The following is an 18,625-nucleotide window of genomic DNA, read 5'->3' as shown; positions in this document are numbered from 1 at the left end:
TCAGTTGCCTTAGTGATATCCTATGTCCTTTGATTTGCCTTCTTGCATTTTCATGTACAGTATAGAGGAGTGGAATCATGTATAGGGAGGGGGTGAATTAACATCTTATTCTCATTCTTTCCTGAGAATAAGGCTAAATGCTGATTCCATTGGTTCAGTTCAACCACTTTCTTCATTCATAATACCCCCCCCCCCCCCCACACACACACACACTTTATATATCACTTGATTGAGGAAGCGTTGGCTGTTGAGTTTCTGTTGGATTCCAGTCTCAGCATGCTTGGCCCATGTTCAAGTATGAAGGAAATTAGCTATAGCATCTGGAAAAACATAGGCTCCCCAGTCCTGGTATACTGTCTTGGCTAATGCAGAGCTCTTGAGAATTCCAACACTTTTGTACTATTTTGTGACCTCTAGGGTGGTGTAGTAAAGATGTTTTCTCACATAGATCTTTGAATTGTTATCCTAGTGTTGTCACTGAGATCTTCTCATAGATTCATGCATTGAAATGTCAAGCTTCTCTAAGATAACGTATTGCAGAAGGCTTTCATGGCAAGAATCACTGCGTTGCTGTAAGTTTTTCAGGCTGTATGGCCATGTTCCAGAAGCATTCTCTCCCGACATTTTGCCTGCATCTCTGTGAGGTTGTGAGGTCTGTAAAATAGTCCAACAATTCCTGGCTACTCATGTAGTCACAGAGAAATCCTTGCAAAAGGGAAGCCAGAGCTGCTGTTTAATTTGACCCAGCACTGTACTTAGTCACTGCCTTTCAGCTTCCATCAATGATGAGGCTTCGGTTCCTTGGGGATTTCTCCATATCCTCCATGTAGAGCTCTGGGAAGCTGTTCATTTCCCATGCTTGCCTCCTTATTCGGGGTAAAGGTCTGTGAATTCCACATAAATATTTACCACATCTTGTTCTAGCCAGCAGGAGATCTGCTTTTGTTGCACTGTCAAGCAACGCCAATTTACTTGGTTTGTTCTTGCAGGATTCATAAAAGAACAGGAAAGCATTTCTTTATCTGCTGAGGGAGTAGAGAACAACAAAATCCAAACTAGAATTAAGAAGACTTAAAAGCAAGGAGGTTTTAGAGACTGATATGGTAGGAAGAATATGCCGAATAAATTCCCAGATTTAAAATACTTAGACATTGGAAAGATGAGGTTCCTTTCTCCCTTTTATTCTGTTCAGATTTCTGTTTCAATATCATTCCTGCCTGTCTGTAGAGAGCTGTAATCTAATCTGCACCTTTCCTTTTAAGGGATGCCATTACATACTATGTCTTCATTTGGATTTTGCCATCTTTTTGGTTTTCAGTCAGCATGACTTTAAATGTCCATCATGTGGCATCATAGTATGATCAGGATTTCTGAGACAGCAACGTAACAGGATGGAAGAAAGCTGTTTTGTGCTAGTTCAGATTATTGGTCGGTCTGCCTTCCTTTGAATGGTCGAGGGCAAAGTGGGGTCCTTGAAGCCTTATTTTGCAGCCAAATTCCTCATAGTTAGCTCTCTAGGATAAAAAAAGGTTCTGCTAAGAAGGTCCCTCCCCTTTTCTCCTGAGAAGTGGCCATTTTGTACCCTCCCCAACACAATAAAAATAAAAATAGCAGTCAGAGTGAAGAGAATAGCCTGTGATTTTTCTAGTTTGTTTTGGAATCTTTCCACATTTTTTTTGCCTGATTTCAAGCTTTGTCTAGCCTGCAGTGAATACTGAGGAGGAAAATGCAGCCGCCACCAAAGTTGCTTATCCCTAGTCTACACTGACTGACAACCACGTTCCAGAATTTCAATGGGGAGTCTTTCAAAGCTCTATTTGGAAATGCCAAGGATTGAACATAAAACCTTATGAACACAGAGCTTTTCCTCTACCATTGAAGACCTTCTAATGTATATTGATTTCTAGTATACCTGATCTCAGGAATGGCATGTGTTTCATTTTCATAGGATTTCAAACAGCAGTACTGAACCTAATGTAAGAATGTTGAGTTGCAAAATCCTCTTTGTATGCTAGCTACCAGACTATTTACACTCCAGGTAATTATGATTTGGCGCTTGGATTTGTCGATAAACAAAATTATGCTTATCTCTTGAGGCCATTGTTAGCATTGTTGTCTTAAGCTGAATGATACTATAAGGTGCACTGCTAGTTTTATTGACATCGTCCTTTTCCCTTTGACAATGTAGCCAAAGTGACAAACGAATGCAATAAAACGGCAATCTAAAGTTAGCCATAAAAGTAAACAGCAATAATATCAGATAGCTAAATGCCAGAAATTGTAGCAAGAGTTGCTACTGTATAACCTTTAGGCATGCTTTCTATATTGTTGCATTATTGGGATGATGTTATCAGTTTTAAAGCAGGATAGAAACAACTATAACAATGAATTTTCCCACTTCTTCTAAAGTCAAGAGAAAATAGCATTGGCTGGAATTCCATTTAATCCGTAGATTTAATAAATGTAAGTAAGTCACACCTGTTTACAGCTAGAGGAATTGCCATGATCTGTTTACTTGATGCATCAGAATAATGTAAAGAATGAGGAACATGTTGTATAGTATTCATTTGAATGTTGGTTCATCCTTGCTGTGCCTGTGCTCTTCTGTTCATTGGGATTAGTTTAAGCAGTAGGAAAGGTCCCTCTTTCTTCTTATCAATCATATTCTTTGGATGCCCTCTGCGGCAGGCTGAAGGATGCCCAGGATCAGCCACTTCGTCATGGGAATAAAATTTAAATTCATGTTCCCTAGAACATCATACTGTTGGATGTTCATTTGCATTGAGAATGGAGGAAATTGGGAATGGAGGAAACTTTTCCAATTTAGTAAATATTTTCACATTTGTTATTTATTTATGTAAAGTATTTCTGGATCACTTCCCAGCCCATAAGAGCTCCAGAGCTGATGAACAAATAAAAACCAGTTGAAACAATACTAAGAAAAACATTTCAAAACACTGGGTTGCTGTGAGTTTTCCAGGCTGTATGGCCATGTTCCAGAAGCATTCTCTCCTGACATTTCACCAGGCATCCACAGAGGTTGGCGAAACATCAAGAGAGAATGCTTCTGGAACATGTCCTTATAGCCTGGAAAACTTACAACAACCCAGTGATTCTGGCCATGAAAGCCTTCGACAACACATTTCAAAACACGTTAACATCCTCTTTAAAAATCCATAAGAGTAGTCTAAAAATGTCTTAGAATCTAGCTACCTTGGATCTCATTTGGAGAAAAAAGTGGAATGTAATTTCATTACATAAGTAACATAGTTTTGAAATAATTAAAATAGAAGTTTCAAATACTGAATGCATGTACGATTGTGGTAGCCTAACTGCTTTGAGATAGAGTACTACAATCCTGTTTATTCTGCCTTGTCATAGAATATGTTTTTAACTGTTGACTGTTTTCTCTTGTTTTGGAGTAATTGATGTCTGTAATATGGGAATCAGAGGCTTTGTTGTATTTATCATTAAAATATGTTTTCATCTTAAACTGATCCACAGTGTAGATGACGTGATACTAGTCCTGGAAGGCTGTAAGAGAATCTAAACAATGTGACCACCCCCTATATTTATTATTAATCATATCACTATTGCTCCACCTCTGGTAATAGGAAAAATCAGCTGTGTTCAGTGCAAATGATTGAAATTGTGTTATTGAAGCTAGATTATTTTAAGGGGAAATGTCTTGAGAGAGTACCCCCTCCCCTTTTTCCTGGTTTGTGTTTCTCCTATGTTCAGTGGTGTAGATGCTTGTTCGTGGAGCTCCGGCCCTCATGCTGCCTGGGGCATGGTTAGAGCCTTGGGAAGATTTACATTAATCAAACACAAACAGACAGTGTAGCGTGAAGATATTTCTCTCCCGCCAGCACTGCTCACAATCCTAATTAGGTTTATTGGGGCAGAAAAAGAAAACAGTCCTCCACTACTGCCCTCCTTCCTCAGGGCTGACTTGGTTGCACTGCTGGAAAAGCAATGAGCTGGCTGCTCTCTCTGCTGACCCGCTGACCTCCATCCTCTCTTGTGGGAGGAAGGGATAGGATTCTCAAATGATGTTACGGATGTAGTTTATAGTAGCCAGGTGCATGCTTCTGGAGGATCATAGCTTCAGTGAGCAACTCAAACCAGAGTCATTCTGGCTAGTAAAGAGAATAATCAGGACTAGATGAAAGAGAAGTCCATGGAAAGACAGGCAGGATTGGGAATCAGGAAAGCAGTCTAGCTGAGCGTAAAGAAGAATGAGCTGAAGTTAGGTGTGTGGTGTACAGTGAAGTGAAATAACTGAGCAGTGGGGAGCTTGACTTGGACCATCTGAGGAAAGCCATAAGTAGGTTGATGAGAAGTCTTGTAAAACAGAAGAAAGCCATTTCTTTATATAGCACTAGCCGTCCCCTGCCATGTGTTGTTGTGGCCCAGTCTGTGTATGTGTTTTGTGTGTATATATATATTTTGTATATATGTGTGTTTGCTTTTATATGTGTGGTTTTGTACATGTATTGTAATGTAATTTTTTGTGTTTTGCTTTTTAAGTCTCTTCTGCTGTGTTTTTCAGTGTTTTTACGAGTGATGGTCACTCGTTGGCCTGAGAGGTGTATTGTGTCCAAATTTGGTGTCAATTCATTCAGTGGTTTTAGAGTTATGTTAATCCCACCAACGAACATTACATTTTGATTTATATAGATTGGTAGGTTAGGCTGATGTTCGACTGCTCGCAGAAGAATGACAGCTGTGAAAAACCTCATTTCTCCATACCCATGCCAAAATTCTTACTTTAAGCTTAAACGTGTGTTGAAATATTACTAATTGACAATTCCAATGGCATATTTTTGTTTCCACCCAAACAACACCTACCCTTTGCTCCCTCTTCCCAAAAAGATGAAGAGTAGTCAGTTATAACATACATGTTCAACAGGATCAAAAGCAGCATTTCTCAACCTGGGGGTCAGGACCCCTGGGAGGCGCGCAAGGGGATGTCAGAGGTGTCGCCAAAGACCATCAGAAAACACAACATTTTATGTTGATCATCAGGATTCTTTGTGGGAAGTTTGGCTCAATTGTATTATTGGTGGGGTTCAGAATGCTCTTTGATTGTAGATGAACTATAAATTCCAACAACTACAACTCCTAAATGTCAAGGTCTCTTTTCGTCAAACTCCCCCAATGTTCACCTTTGGGCATACTGAGTATTCATTCCAAGTTTGGTCCAGATCCATCAATGTTTGAGCCCACAGTGCTCTCTGGATGTAGGTGAACTACAACTTCAAAACTCAAGTCAATGCCCACCGATATTTTCTGTTGGTCATGGGAGTTCTGGGTGCCAACATTGGTACAATTCCGTCATTGGTGGAGTTCAACATGTTTTTTGATGGTAGGTGAACTATAAATCCCATCAACTACAACTCCCAAATGACAGAATCAACCCCCCCCCCCCCAACACATCAATATTCAGATTTGGACGTATCAGGTATTTGTGCCAAATTCAGATATTTACATTAGGATTCATAACAGTAGCTAAATGACAGTTATGAAGTAGAACAAAAATAATGTTATGGTTGGAGGTCACCACAACATGAGGAACTGTGTTAATGGGTTGCAACATTAGGAAGATTGAGAAACACTGATTTAAGGAGTGGGAGATTGGACTCCTTAGATCCTGTTCTGAGATGCAAATGCCACAAATTGAAACCGTTTAACCCAATTCTTGGCTTTTAATTCAGTGCCTACCCCCTGCTTTCTGTAGTGAAAGAGCTTCTGAATTCTCTAATCCACTTGACTTCCAAGCACACCCCCATGCCTTTCTTACTCCTTCTGCAGGAGCATTTCCCAGAGGAAGTATGTAGATTTTATATCCTTCCCCTCCATTAGCAGCAGTTTTGAGCCTTGACTGTGATAATGGCTGGGAGGGAGGCATGGAGAAACTCCACCTCTTTTTGCCAGCCTCTAAAGCAAACAGCCCAGATGCCTTTTCAGAAATATTAGAAGAGGATTTTTATGGAGCCATGAAAGCCAGATGGGGTAGCTGGATTTCTTGGATGCTTTGCCCTTGATTAGCAGTAACCTTTGCTGGCTCATTTTGTCATCCTCCTACAATCCAGGTAATCTTTGGAATACTTTTTTTTCCTCGTTGTTATAGTATATCTTGCAGTAAGAGGGATAGAAATAGCTTCTGTGGGTGTACAATAATAGGTGATTTTTTTCTTTATGGTAAACAATGTTTTAAATAGAAAAGGGATGCTGTGTACAAATTTGTTTTAATTCTTTCCTTGCTTTTTTATGCTCTAGCTTCTCTATCTATCTATCTATCTATCTATCTGTATAAATAAATAAAATATCTGGGTTCAGCTTCAGTTGGAGAACAAAGGTTTTGACAGCCAGAAAAGATGTCTTGCACAGAGGAGGCAGGCAGCTGCATTATTCTCCTTGATCCTGGATTCTGAGCTGAATGCAAACCATCATTCTGTTTTGTAAGATCCACCTGGCAAGCCTTTGTGATTTACCTGTAGATGAGACTGGCTGATATTTTCATCGTTGTTCCTTAGTGCTTGCTAGATGGTTTGCAATCATATTTTTACCATCAATACCTTTTAAACGATTACTATTGTCACTGTTACAATGGGAGTGTACTTGTTGACAAAGGAAGCTTAATAGGAGTGAAAGTGAGAGCTATATCTTTATTTTTCCCTTTTTTCATTATTTGTTTATATCCATTTGAGACAGCCTTTTAAAGCAGAGCTTTTCCACAGCCCATTTAAAAGCTTAATTTGCTTGCAGGATCACCATGTCAGGTTAATAATGTTTTTTTTTTAAAAAAACCAACCAGGGTGCCAGGATGTGCCTTATTTTGAGGAATATGGTTGTATGAGAACAAAACCTGTTTGAAGCATTTGGCTGTTGTGTTATCAGAATTATTATGACACGTGTGGAGAAACCCCTGTGAGGCTTTGTGGCCGCATGGGGAGTGTCAGTATCCATTTGCTAACATGTCTCTTAATACATGGATGTTCGATGAGAGGCAGCGAAGCAGAGGATGCTGTGAAACACTTTCCTTCAGGGAAAACAGCTACAGAGAAGCAGTATTTTCCAAGATAATAATCTAAATATTCCTGTTATTGGATAAATATATGTAAAACTGTTGTTTTTAAGCAGACAAGTCACTGTGATGTATCACCTTTCTCTGAACTTGCCGAAAGCTGGGAACTCTTTGTCCAGAACAAGATTGTGGATTCTAGTTTTCAAAGCTGATTTTATCAACTGTAGTTTTATCAAATAAGCAAGTAAATAATAATTGGAAGAAAAATAGAAATATTATTTGCATATATACATTCTGGTAACAATGATCTCACAATGCCTTTTTGATTTTTAAAATATATATCTGTAGGAGCTAATTGTAGAAGTCAAAGTGAATGATGGTGAAGTGATATAGCTTAGGGGAAGAGCATCACTTTGCATACAAAGGGTCGCAGGTGTCGTTCCCAGCATCTCTAGTTCAGACTGGGAAAGGCTTCTGTCTGTAAATCTGGAGAACCACTGCCAGTTTAATGTGTGGAGTACTGAGCTTAGTACACAATGGTCTGACTTAGTGCAAGATTGCTTTCTGTACTCTAGATGTTATGGAGAAAAAGATTGGTTTTTTTTCTCCAGAGTATCTGTTGTGGTTTTTTCTGGTGTTTACATTAACGTTCAGTATATAATGTAGTCATATATGTAGCATATAATTGTAGTCAATGTAACCCATTGCCACTGTGGCACAATGGGTTAAACTCTTATGCTGGCTGAACTGCTGATCTAAAGGTCAGCAGTTCAAATCTGCAAGATGGGGTGAGCTCCCGTCTGTCAGCCCCAGCTTCCCATGCGGGGACACGAGAGAAGCTGCCCACAAGATGGTAACGTATCTGGACATCCCCTAGGCAACATCTCTGCAGATGGCCAATTCTCTCACACCAGAAACGTTTCTCAAGTTGCTTCTGATAGGATTAAAAAAAACAGCATTGGAGGTGATTATGATTGTAACCACCAGTTGAAGAATTTTTGCATTTTCAGACAAAGAAATAGTCTAGACTTACTTGTTCAGAGCACCTTAGCAGGAGAGCAGTAGCTTCAATTTCTGGTTTGATTGGTTTTTTGTTTGTTTTGTTTTTTCAATCTAGTGGCTCTGCAAGATCTCACACAGTTGTAAAAAGTGCTACCTTCCTCACAGAGAGTAGAATTCTTGAGTGTGCTTGGAGAGAGCTACTGCTTAAAACCTTAAACAACAGGTTATATGATGATGGATAATGCAGACCATGCATTATTAATCATAGTGGGTAGAGTTTAATGTCAAATTTTAAATATCCTACTTTCCATTTCCTCAAAAATCAATACATAGTGACAAGGGAGGAGCATCCTTTTATTATCACATGCCAATTTTTTTATCGTGTCAGAAGCGACTTGAGAAACTGCAAGTCGCTTTTGGTGTTAGAAAATTGGCTGTCTGCAAGGACATTGCCCAGGGGACACTCAGATGTTTTACCATTCTGTGGTAGGCTTCTCTCATGCCCCTGCATGGGAAGCTGGAGCTGACAGACAGGAGCTCACCCTGTCTCACGGATTTGAACTACTGACCTTCAGGTCAGCAGTTCAGATGGCACAAGGGTTTAATCCATTGTGCCACTGCAGCTCCTGCCAATGAGAAGAAAATGATAAAAGTTGCAAGGGTAATAGCATGAATGAGAAAGGAGGGCAAAAACTAAATAATTAAAGATATTCTTCCTTTATATGAGAGTGTAAATCTTTCATTCCAATTCTTGCCTTTATTTCACCAACTCACCAACTGATAAATTAGTAAGGGTCAAACCTTACTTATGTTAAGCATATTTCATTGGCCAGAAATTACTTTATGAAAAAAGAGTTTTCAGTTTTATAAAGGTTCTATTTGATAACTATTTATAAGTTAGACATGTCAATCTCTTCCCAAATACAATAGTGGTCTAAAGGCTATGAAAAATCAAAGATCTTTTTGTGTTCAAGGGAGAAAAGTAGATCTTCAGATCACAAGATTTTTTTTAAAAAGTTATATGCCTTCAAGTTATTTTCCTGTTTATGGCAATCTCAAGGCAAACCTATCACAAGATGTTCTTGACAAGATTTATTCAGAGGGGGTTTGCCATTGCGTTCCTCTGAGGCTGAGAGATTCAAGCTTGTCCAAGGTTACACAGTAGGTCTCCATGGCCAAATGGAGTAACAGATTTATTTATTTATTTATTTATTTATTTATTTAGAACTTTTATAACCCGGTCTTCTCGACCTCCAAAGAGGGACTCAGGCTGGCTAACAGCAGGAAATTCATACACAAGTAGGATAAACATAATAGCATCGTAATACATTAATATATAAAATACAGATCATACAATTACAAAAAGCCAGGTTGTCAAAGTAAGAGATTTGGCTAACACCCAAATCACTAGACCATAAAGTAATACAACCTCATGTTTTCCAATATCAGACTATGTTCTGTTGTTCAATGACATAGTTTGCACATAACTTTCAAGCAATCCAGCAAGGTTTAGTGAATCATTACACCTCAATAATTTCACTTCTGCACAGAAAGTGCCCAGTGTATAGCTTTAAGTAAGTAAGTAAAACTTTATTTATATCCTGCCCCATCTCCCTGTGGGGACTCAGGGCAGCTCACAGCATAAAAGGCAATCATTCAGTTCCACAAAAATACAACAATAAATTAAATAATACATATAAATAATATAAAACATTCAACCATATCAACAAATCACATAGAGAGCAATAAAACACATTACACAGTATCAATAAAACAGGGTTAAAAACCATCCCTTGTTTTTTATGGCTTTTAATGCAAAAATATCACTCAGCTTCTCTATCAGGCTACATTTTGGATCAAAGGCATATCCTTTGATACTAGTAGTATCTCAGTTTCTACATAATAGTCTGCACTTACTAAACTATTTGATTTGAAATGAGACAGCGTTTCCTAATAGCAACATTACAAGCATAAGGTTATGACAGAAGATTTACATTTTCTAGTTGGCTCTTGGCTTGCTGACTTGTCACAGGTAGTAAAACTCTCTAGAAAAGGATGGTTCTCTGCCAATGAGGAGCCAACCAGAATTGAGCTAACCTTTTCTGATGCCCAGGCAAAATCTGGGGGTCATTGGATCTCAACCTTGTGCTCACTTAGATTTGACTCTGCCTCTTTCCCAATCAAGAGCATGTTTTGCCTTCTGAACTTTTTCTCCACTATTCTGATAGTTCTTTCTGCAGAAATTGTCATATTTCTGCAATATTCTGTGTGCGTTATAACCAAAAGATAAAATCTGAAGAATCTGTTCTTTTCTTTTTCTTCTGATTCCTTTTTTGTAGCTTATTTCAGGAATTACCTGGTTGTTGCTTACATCTCTATGGCACTCAGCTTGGCTAGTCTTTCTAAGTTTGTTCTCAATTTTTAATGTTAGATGGAAATTCAGCAGTATTTCTAGTAGTAATAATATTTTAGTTTATTGTTTAAAAGGTATTAAAACAAATACTAATGAAAATGCATTCACAGACATCAAATACAGTTAAACCATCTATTGAATGAAAATAATTTCAAAATCAATCTTAGGTATGACATATAAGAAAAGACTAATGGTTGAAGCTTGGTGAGTATTCCCCAGATCTGTATAACTAGAGAACAACATTATACCCAGACAGGGCATCAGTCCTTCTTCTTCAGTATTGCTTTCATTAACAAGCAGCAAGTTTCTTAGTTTTTAGACATTCCTTCATAGAATCATAGAATAGATTTTTTTTTGTCATGTCAGGAGCGACTTGAGAAACTGCAAGTTGCTTCTGGTGTGAGAGAATTGGCCGTCTGCAAAGACGTTGCCCAGGGGACGCCCGGATGATTTGATATTTTTATCATCCTTGTGGGAGGCTTCTTTCATGTCCCTGCTTGGGGAGCTGGAGATGACAGAGGGAGCTCATCTGCCTCTCCCCAGATTCGAACCTGTGACCTGTCGGTCTTCAGTCCTGCTGGCACAGGGTTTAACCCACTGCGCCACCGGGGGCTCCTTATAGAATAGAATGATAGGATAATAGAGTTGGAAGAGACCACATGGGCCATCTAGTCCAACCCTCTGTCATGCAGGAAAAGCACAATCAGAAGTCCAGGGTTCTTTTTTTAGACCTATTGGGAAATGCCAGAGCTTGAATCTGGGGCCTCCTATGCGGAAAGGCAGGTGAGCTACTACTGAATTATGGATGCCCCGAATTTCCTTATTCATGCTAATCTTTAGAGAGACATTCCTGTCGTGTAAAAACATTGGGCATAGTTACCCTCCATTTTTTTTTTTTTGGTTTATCTAGAAATTCCCATCTAGATCTGTCTTAAATGCTGATTTGATCTTAGCTTGCTGTAAGCTATAGTATAATGTTCCTGTGGACCTAGCTTTGTAAAAGTTATACTCTGTGTTTTTTTTTTTTTTTGTGTGCGATTCTGATGAAAGCTTTTTGTCCTCTCTGGTTCAGGCTTCCAGATAGGTTTTAAAAACCCAATAATATAAAATGTGTAGGGTGTTCTTCATATTTATTAACACTTGGCAGACAAAAGCAGCAGTATTAGTATCATGTACTATGAAAAATGACCTCTAAAATATCTTAAGATGGAATATTTATCATGTCAGGAGAAAACCAAACAGTTGTATTGCATTTTTTTAACAAACAAACATACAAACAAACAAGCAAAGCACAAAGTTTGCAAGCTTGGTAGTTAATTAAATGTCCTTTGACCAGTATCTGGCCACTTGGAGTGCCTCTGGTGTTGCTGCAAGAAGGTCCTCCATTGTGCATGTGGCAGGGTTCAGGTTGCATTGCAGCAGATGGTTTGTTGTTTGCTCCTCTCCACACTCACATGTCGTGGATTCCACTTTGTAGCCCCATTTCTTAAGGTTGACTCTGCATCTCATGGTGTCAGAGTGCAGTCTGTTCAGCGTCTTCCAAGTGGCCCAGTTTTCTGTGTGCCCAGGGGGGAGTCTCTCATTTGGTATCAGCCATTGGTTGAGGTTCTGGGTTTGAGCCTGCCACTTTTGGACTCTCGCTTGCTGGGGTGTACCAGCGAGTGTCTCTGTAGATCTTAGAAAACTATTTCTTGATTTAAGTCGTTGGTGTGCTGGCTGATATCCAAACAGGGGACGAGCTGGAGTTGTCACTGCCTTGGTCCTTTCACTATTGGCTGCTACTTCACTAAACAGTGTCATTTCTCCAGTGGTATAGGGTGCAGACATCCCATGATGTCTTATTAAGAGCCACATCCACTGTTTTATCGTGGTGAGATGTGTTCCACACTGGGCATGCATACTCAGCAGCAGAGTAGCATAGCGCAAGGGCAGATGTCTTCATTGTGTCTAGTTGTGATCCCCAGGTTGTGCCAGTCAGCTTTCATACGATATTGTTTCTAGTGCCCACTTTTTGCTTTATATTCAGGCAGTTCTTCTTGTAGGTCAGAGCATGGTCCAGAGTGATTCCCAGGTATTTGGGTGTGCTGCAATGCTCCAGTGGGATTCCTTCCCAGGTAATCCTCAGAGCTCGGGATGCTTGTCTGGGGGACATGAGAGAAGCCCCCTCGCAGGATTGCAAGACATCCGGGCATCCCCTGGGCAACGTTTTCGTAGACGGCCAATTCTCTTACTCCAGAAGCGACCAGAAGCGACTTGCAGCATACGAACAAGCAAGCAAAACAACCAACAGACCTTTTCAGGACCAACCATGACAACAATCTCAATCATTAAGATGGAAAACCAAAGTATTTATTTGGGTGTAAGCTAATCAAATCAAATCATTTATTTTGGTCATAGACCAGCACAGGAAATAAAAGTCACATTTCATACGAACTTGGTACGTTTAGTACATTTAAAATATAAATATAAATACTGAAGCACAATAGGGGTGAGGGAGCGGAAATAGGATAAAAATATACAATGCACAGGTCTATCAGCAAATTATAAGCTAGTCTGTTTCATAGCTTTAGTTGGGCTGTGTTGTGAGCTTAGTAGTAAAATGAACTCCTCAAGGTACAAGCTGATCTCTTTGGCAAGTACATTATTTGGTGCTGGGAATGTTTGGCCTTCTTCTTCTTAAGGAGGCAGAATTTCTGCACCAAATAAAACCACTTGCAAGGTTCTGGCTTTCACTACCAAGAAATACAATGGCCACATTGAGATTAGCTGCTGGGGAAGCCCTCCTTCCTCACAGGCTCTGTAAATGCAGTTCTTTCTCTGCGAAAAGTCCTGACATCAGCTCTTGGAAAAATCTGAGAACTTGTGTCATGGAACAGCGCTGAGGGCCTTGCTTGGGTTGGGGCTGAATGGCTGGACTGTGGCTGAAACTTCAGTAGCAAGGCTTTGACACTTCCACCCCCTCGTTCACCAGCCTTTCTCTAACCCGGCAGCTGTGACGGATAATATATAATATACTCTATTGCAGAATCCGTCTGCTTCAAGGCTGGCTTCAAACAAGAGCAGCACTGTGCTTTGCTACTAGCAACGTATATACTTACAAATACAACGGAAAAGCATCTTTGCTGCATTTCTCTCTCCCCCCTCAAGTACTAAGGGTCATTAGAATCTATTGAGTGAGATGTGGAGTGTGGGAAGGCTGCAGAAAGACTTGAGCATGATACATAGACTTTGAACATAGCATACAGGCTTTAGTTTCCTTTGAACAGGCAGATATATGCATTTGTTTGACACCTATAGAGGTCAGAAACAAAGGACACTGGTTTTATAGTATGGGAATAGAATTTATAGACCAGACTATTCAAGCTGATAGTGGATAGGCACAGTCAGCGCTATTATTATCAGTGTCATTTAAGAGTATTGGGTATCTCAATTGGATTTACCATCAAAACCACTTAAATGTTTGTTTTTCTTTTACTATGCTGTCTACCGCTTTATATTTAGTATTGGTTTGCTTTATTTTTTTACTCATTTTACTTTAGCTCAGCAATATAATGGCAATCAGTGACACATCTTGATTTTCGCTGTAGTATATACATGAGGAAAATGTACTGAGTTGTCTGCTTGTTGTCATGGTTATTTGGTAGCTCATTTCCAAAGCTAAGCAGTGTTGGCCTAAACATTTTTAGCAGTCTAGAATCAAATGAGTAGCTCATAGGCAGCAGTTCTTTTGTATGTTATCCTTAATAGCATAATATTCCATATTGAATAATTCTGTGTGATCTGGAATTGGGAGTTCTAACTTTTTAGAGGTATGTTTAAACTGTTAAGCTTTAGTATTGTTGTTTTCACGGTGGAGATTAGATCTATTTGTGGACCTGACATAAATCTAAAGCAAATAATGTCATGTGTGGCGTTCTTACAAGTTATCTGCCATTTATGAATGTTATTATCATATGTGTGTGTGTGTGTCAGGAGTGACTTGAGAAACTGCAAGTCGCTTCTGGTGTGAGAGAACAGGCCGTCTCCAAGGACATTGCCTACGGAACGCCCAAATGTTTGATGTTTTACCACCCTTATGGGAGGCTTCTCTCATGTCCCCACATGGGGAGCTGGAGCTGACAGACAGGAGCTCATCTGCGCTCTCCCCAGATTCGAACCTCTGACCTGTCGGTCTTCAGTCTTGCCAGCACAAGGGTTTAACCCATTGCGCCACCTGGGGCTTATTTTCTTATATTAGAAATAATATATTTTTTCTCTTATATTAAAAATAATTGTATTGTTTTCTGTAAATAAAATCAGGAAGCACTCCAAACATTAGTATTACTTGGCCACTCTTTATTTGTAAATCCCATTATGGTTATTTGAATATTTTTCTTAGGTAAAATCTTAACAGTGCTCTAGGGAGGGCAAAACAGATGGTATGCTGCCTGTAGTGCTGATATTGTCATAAGGGACAAACATATTATGAGAATGGCCCATAGAAGCGTAATGTGGGCCACTTGGGCACAGCCTTTCTTCCTTCTATGCTGGATCAAGTTCAGTGTAGAATATTGTTCTCAAAAGAGTTGTAGAGGTTGTTGCATCCCCTTAGCCTTCTGCAATTGCCCACCAGTAAGTATATAAGAGAATATTCAGTGAATCCATGAAGAGGCATAAGAAGAAATGTTATTTCTGTCAGCTTTTCTGCTCTGTTTAAATAAGCACATTAAAAACTCAATTGGCTTAATGTTGCAGCTCTTTGTGCAGTATTTCAGACACCACAAAAATAATTGCTTCCAGGGAGTAGGTCAGGCTCACAACAGCTTGGTTTTATTCTTTTATTTTGCCTAAGAAAGTAATAAGAACATTTTATACCTTCTTTTGAGGGAAATGGGATGAATATCTGTCAGCATCTTATTGCATTGAAACAGTGTATTGGGCTATGAGTGGTTTCCTTGTGAACATGACCTCCTCCTTGCCCTGCTTCTGTTCTTCCCTTTCCATCTCCTTGTGCAGAATGTGTGGAGAGAAACTGGGGAAGCTGGCTTGCAGCCCAAGAGCTTCCGGGAACCTATCCCAGAATGCCTTTAGATGAGTTCTCCCCTTTGACGCATGCGGCATTGTTTGCAGGCATTTTCATGTAAGAGAGATGGAGACTGAGGCAGGATGGGGGAGGCAGCCATAAGCTCGGAGTTCATGCAGTTAGAGCTGCATTTCCGAGTGTTTATCTCTGCAGACTTCAAAACAAGCCTGCTTTCTTTTCGAGGAGATGTTCTGCTGCAGCACAGGAAAATGTAATATAAGTTCTGGGGCTTGTTAATAAAATATATATTTTAAAAGTTGCATTGCTTGCCTGTGTGACAGCACTCTTCAGAATTTTGTGGGTAGATAGATGGAGATTATTCAAATTATTCAACTGATTTTGAGTTCAGCAATTATTAAAGCTTCATTCTAATAGGTTTTGAGGCATTTTTTGTATTTGTTAAACTGTATATTAATATTATGTCAAACAATTTCAGCCATGTCATAATTTGCGAGCAAAGTGTAGAATGACTGTCTAAGCTATGCTGGTATGCCTATAGTTTATGCTTCATTTAATACTTCAGTAAAATATAAGGTCCTGCATTTTTGTGCAGTTCAATGTTTGGAGGAAATGCTATTCCTTTCAGATACACACAAAAAAGTGAAATATTCCTGCAACAGAAGTGCATTACCTGGGTCAAAAAGTTTTAAATGTTGGATAACATTTTAGAAAGATAGTCTTCCTTGGGATGCATAAAAGAGTTAAGAGGTTAAAACTCTTCAGTGTTTCTTCATTTTTTGAGAACTGAAATCTTTGCTCAGCAGATTGCAACTAAACAAAGAGGGAATGAATAGAAACAGCAAATAATAAATTGCAAATTAACATCTTTTTTCTGAAACATAACATATTCTTTTTTAATCATCAAGAAACTATTTTGTACTAATTTTTATTTTTATTTCTACTTTGCAGGTTTCCTCTCAAAAAACCTACAAGGTAAATTCTTCAGGATTTTACTACTTTTGTGAATGTATAGACAAGATAATTTTTGTACTCCCACCACGATTCATGATGAAGATAGTTCTTCCTGTCTGTAACTAGAATTCCAATGCCTAGGATGGCCTACTCATTGAAGAAAGGAGCTGAACTGTCCAAAACAATAACAATAATTTAAATAAGCTCAACACAGCTTAACTATAATGGCGAATTAAAAACAGATATAAAATATTTAAACATTTTAAGAAATATTTGGAAATATAAGTCCCGAAGGCCTTAATGAATAGCCAGATTTTCACTTTTCACAGAATTAACATTGGTGCAATTGGGTCTCCTGGTGGAGGGCATTACACAGTTGAGGCACCACAGATGAAAAAGCCTCCTCTCAAGTCCCAGCACAAAGAATTAACCATGCTAGTAGGACACAGAGGAACCCATCTCCCCCACAAACCTCAGTCATTGGACAGTCAGATGTAGGAAGAGGCACTCTCTCAAAGTTAGAGTTTTGAATATCATTATCACATTAGAGCAGAAGTAACTCTTTTAAGATTGGCATTGTATGTTATTTATATGATTAGCCACAATTGACACTGGAGAAAGACTTATAAGGGCAGAGCTCTCAATGGCATTTGATACCATTGATCATGGAATGCCTATGGATCATTTGACTGTTTTGGGATTTGTTGGCATTGTGTTACAGTGCTTCCAACCTTTTTTTATTTTTGGCTGAACATTCTTTGAAGGGATTTGGGGGGGGGGGGATCATTGAGGACCTAATGAGATGCATTAGTTCAGCAAGCTAACTTTTATTTTAATGTATTGTCGAAAGCTTTCCCAGTAACTTTTATTTCCTTGTCAGTGGTATTGTGTTGTGTTTAGTTTCTACACTTCTTTGTTTGGCTTCAGGCACGGCAGCATTCTGAGCAGAGAGTCTCCAGCAGATAAGAAGCAGAAGGTTGAACGCTGCATCAGTGCCCACGACTTTGACCCGACAGGTAACATCACAACTATCATCGCTTATAGCCCTCACAGCTATAAGCAGGTTGTAGCCAACAGTTCTTAAGAGTTAAAAAAAATCACCATACTCTTTTTATGTGTGTAGTATTCAGAAGTAACTGCTGGCTTTCTTTTTCACACTCATAACACAAAGTTTTACATTTCTAAATGGAGTTGCACAGCGTTCTTCACAGTTCTCCTGTTGATTGTGTTCACATAGACTCATGTAATTAGATGAGCTGTCAACTATTTGCTGCAATAGACAGACCACTCATCTTTTGACAGCAGTAAAGGGCCAAATTACATGGGCTGCATGTTTAAGTCTTCCATTACTCTGTTTTTTGCCTAGTTGGAGTCTATCATGGCTGCATATTTGTTTGAAGCTATGGCACCATAGAATGGCTCTCCTCCAGCACTGTTAGTCCACTCAGAATTATTATGTCATCTTGTTGTAATATCTGATCATTCATCTTTGGTGGTATAGGCCTTAGGCTTTCAGATACACTTACGAAGAGGAAGTGCTGTTTTCTGTTCTGTGGTGCCAAGCTTGCTGAATTAGCATACCCAACAAACTGCAAGCTGCACGAGGATTATGCTGATTTGGGTACATATTTCCGCTTTGCTAATCAGCAGACAATTTAACTGGCAGTCAGCACAGGTGTCCCGGTACAAGTGTGGGGTCACTGAGAGCTTTGTTATGCAGATCTCATATAAATTTGGGTCTCTCTCAATCTTCCTATTTTCCTAGTAGTTCTTGCTTCATCCATTCCTTTTTCAGCACCACATTGCTTTCAACCACCAATACTTGAAAGCTCCATATTAGCATTTCCTCCTTAGTTTCTGATCCTGATTGCTGACCAGCTAGGTAAACTTTTGTTTCCATGAAGTATTCTATGTACGGAGCAATGCTGAGTAATACATACTGGCTCCGTTAGCTGGAGAACCTCTTTCCCAAGTGAAGTTCCCTTCAAGCATTTTGTCCTTTGATAAACTTCTAATTGGAAGTGGCTGTTCACTTTTTTTTCTTTTTCCCTATACCTGTAGACCATCTGTGTTGCATTCAGAGTCTAACGCTGTCTTGGAATTTAGTCTGCATGTGATGGTGCCACCCACCCCAGCCTACTAACCCAGTGACTGCTGTGTGCTCCTAACTGTGTGACTGGCTTGCGGGTGAGCCTCTTGGCCCCAT

The 18,625-nt window shown here is 39.4% G+C and overlaps 1 protein-coding gene across 6 annotated transcripts in view; it reads left to right on the top strand.

The window, feature by feature from the left end:
* The window catches only part of ARHGEF12 (Rho guanine nucleotide exchange factor 12), a 123,560-nt gene that overhangs the window by 17,882 nt on the left and 87,053 nt on the right, over positions 1 to 18,625 (top strand). For all 6 annotated transcript variants that reach the window (XM_067470773.1, XM_067470775.1, XM_067470776.1 and 3 more), the window contains exons 3-4: positions 16,417 to 16,440; positions 17,347 to 17,435. In XM_067470773.1, coding sequence (XP_067326874.1) covers positions 16,417 to 16,440; positions 17,347 to 17,435 — 113 coding nt within the window. The remainder of the gene's footprint in view (positions 1 to 16,416; positions 16,441 to 17,346; positions 17,436 to 18,625) is intronic.

Source organism: Anolis sagrei, chromosome 7, assembly GCF_037176765.1.
Source record: "Anolis sagrei isolate rAnoSag1 chromosome 7, rAnoSag1.mat, whole genome shotgun sequence".
NCBI classification, from domain to species: Eukaryota; Metazoa; Chordata; class Lepidosauria; order Squamata; family Dactyloidae; genus Anolis; species Anolis sagrei.
This window is presented reverse-complemented; position numbering and strand designations above follow the sequence as displayed.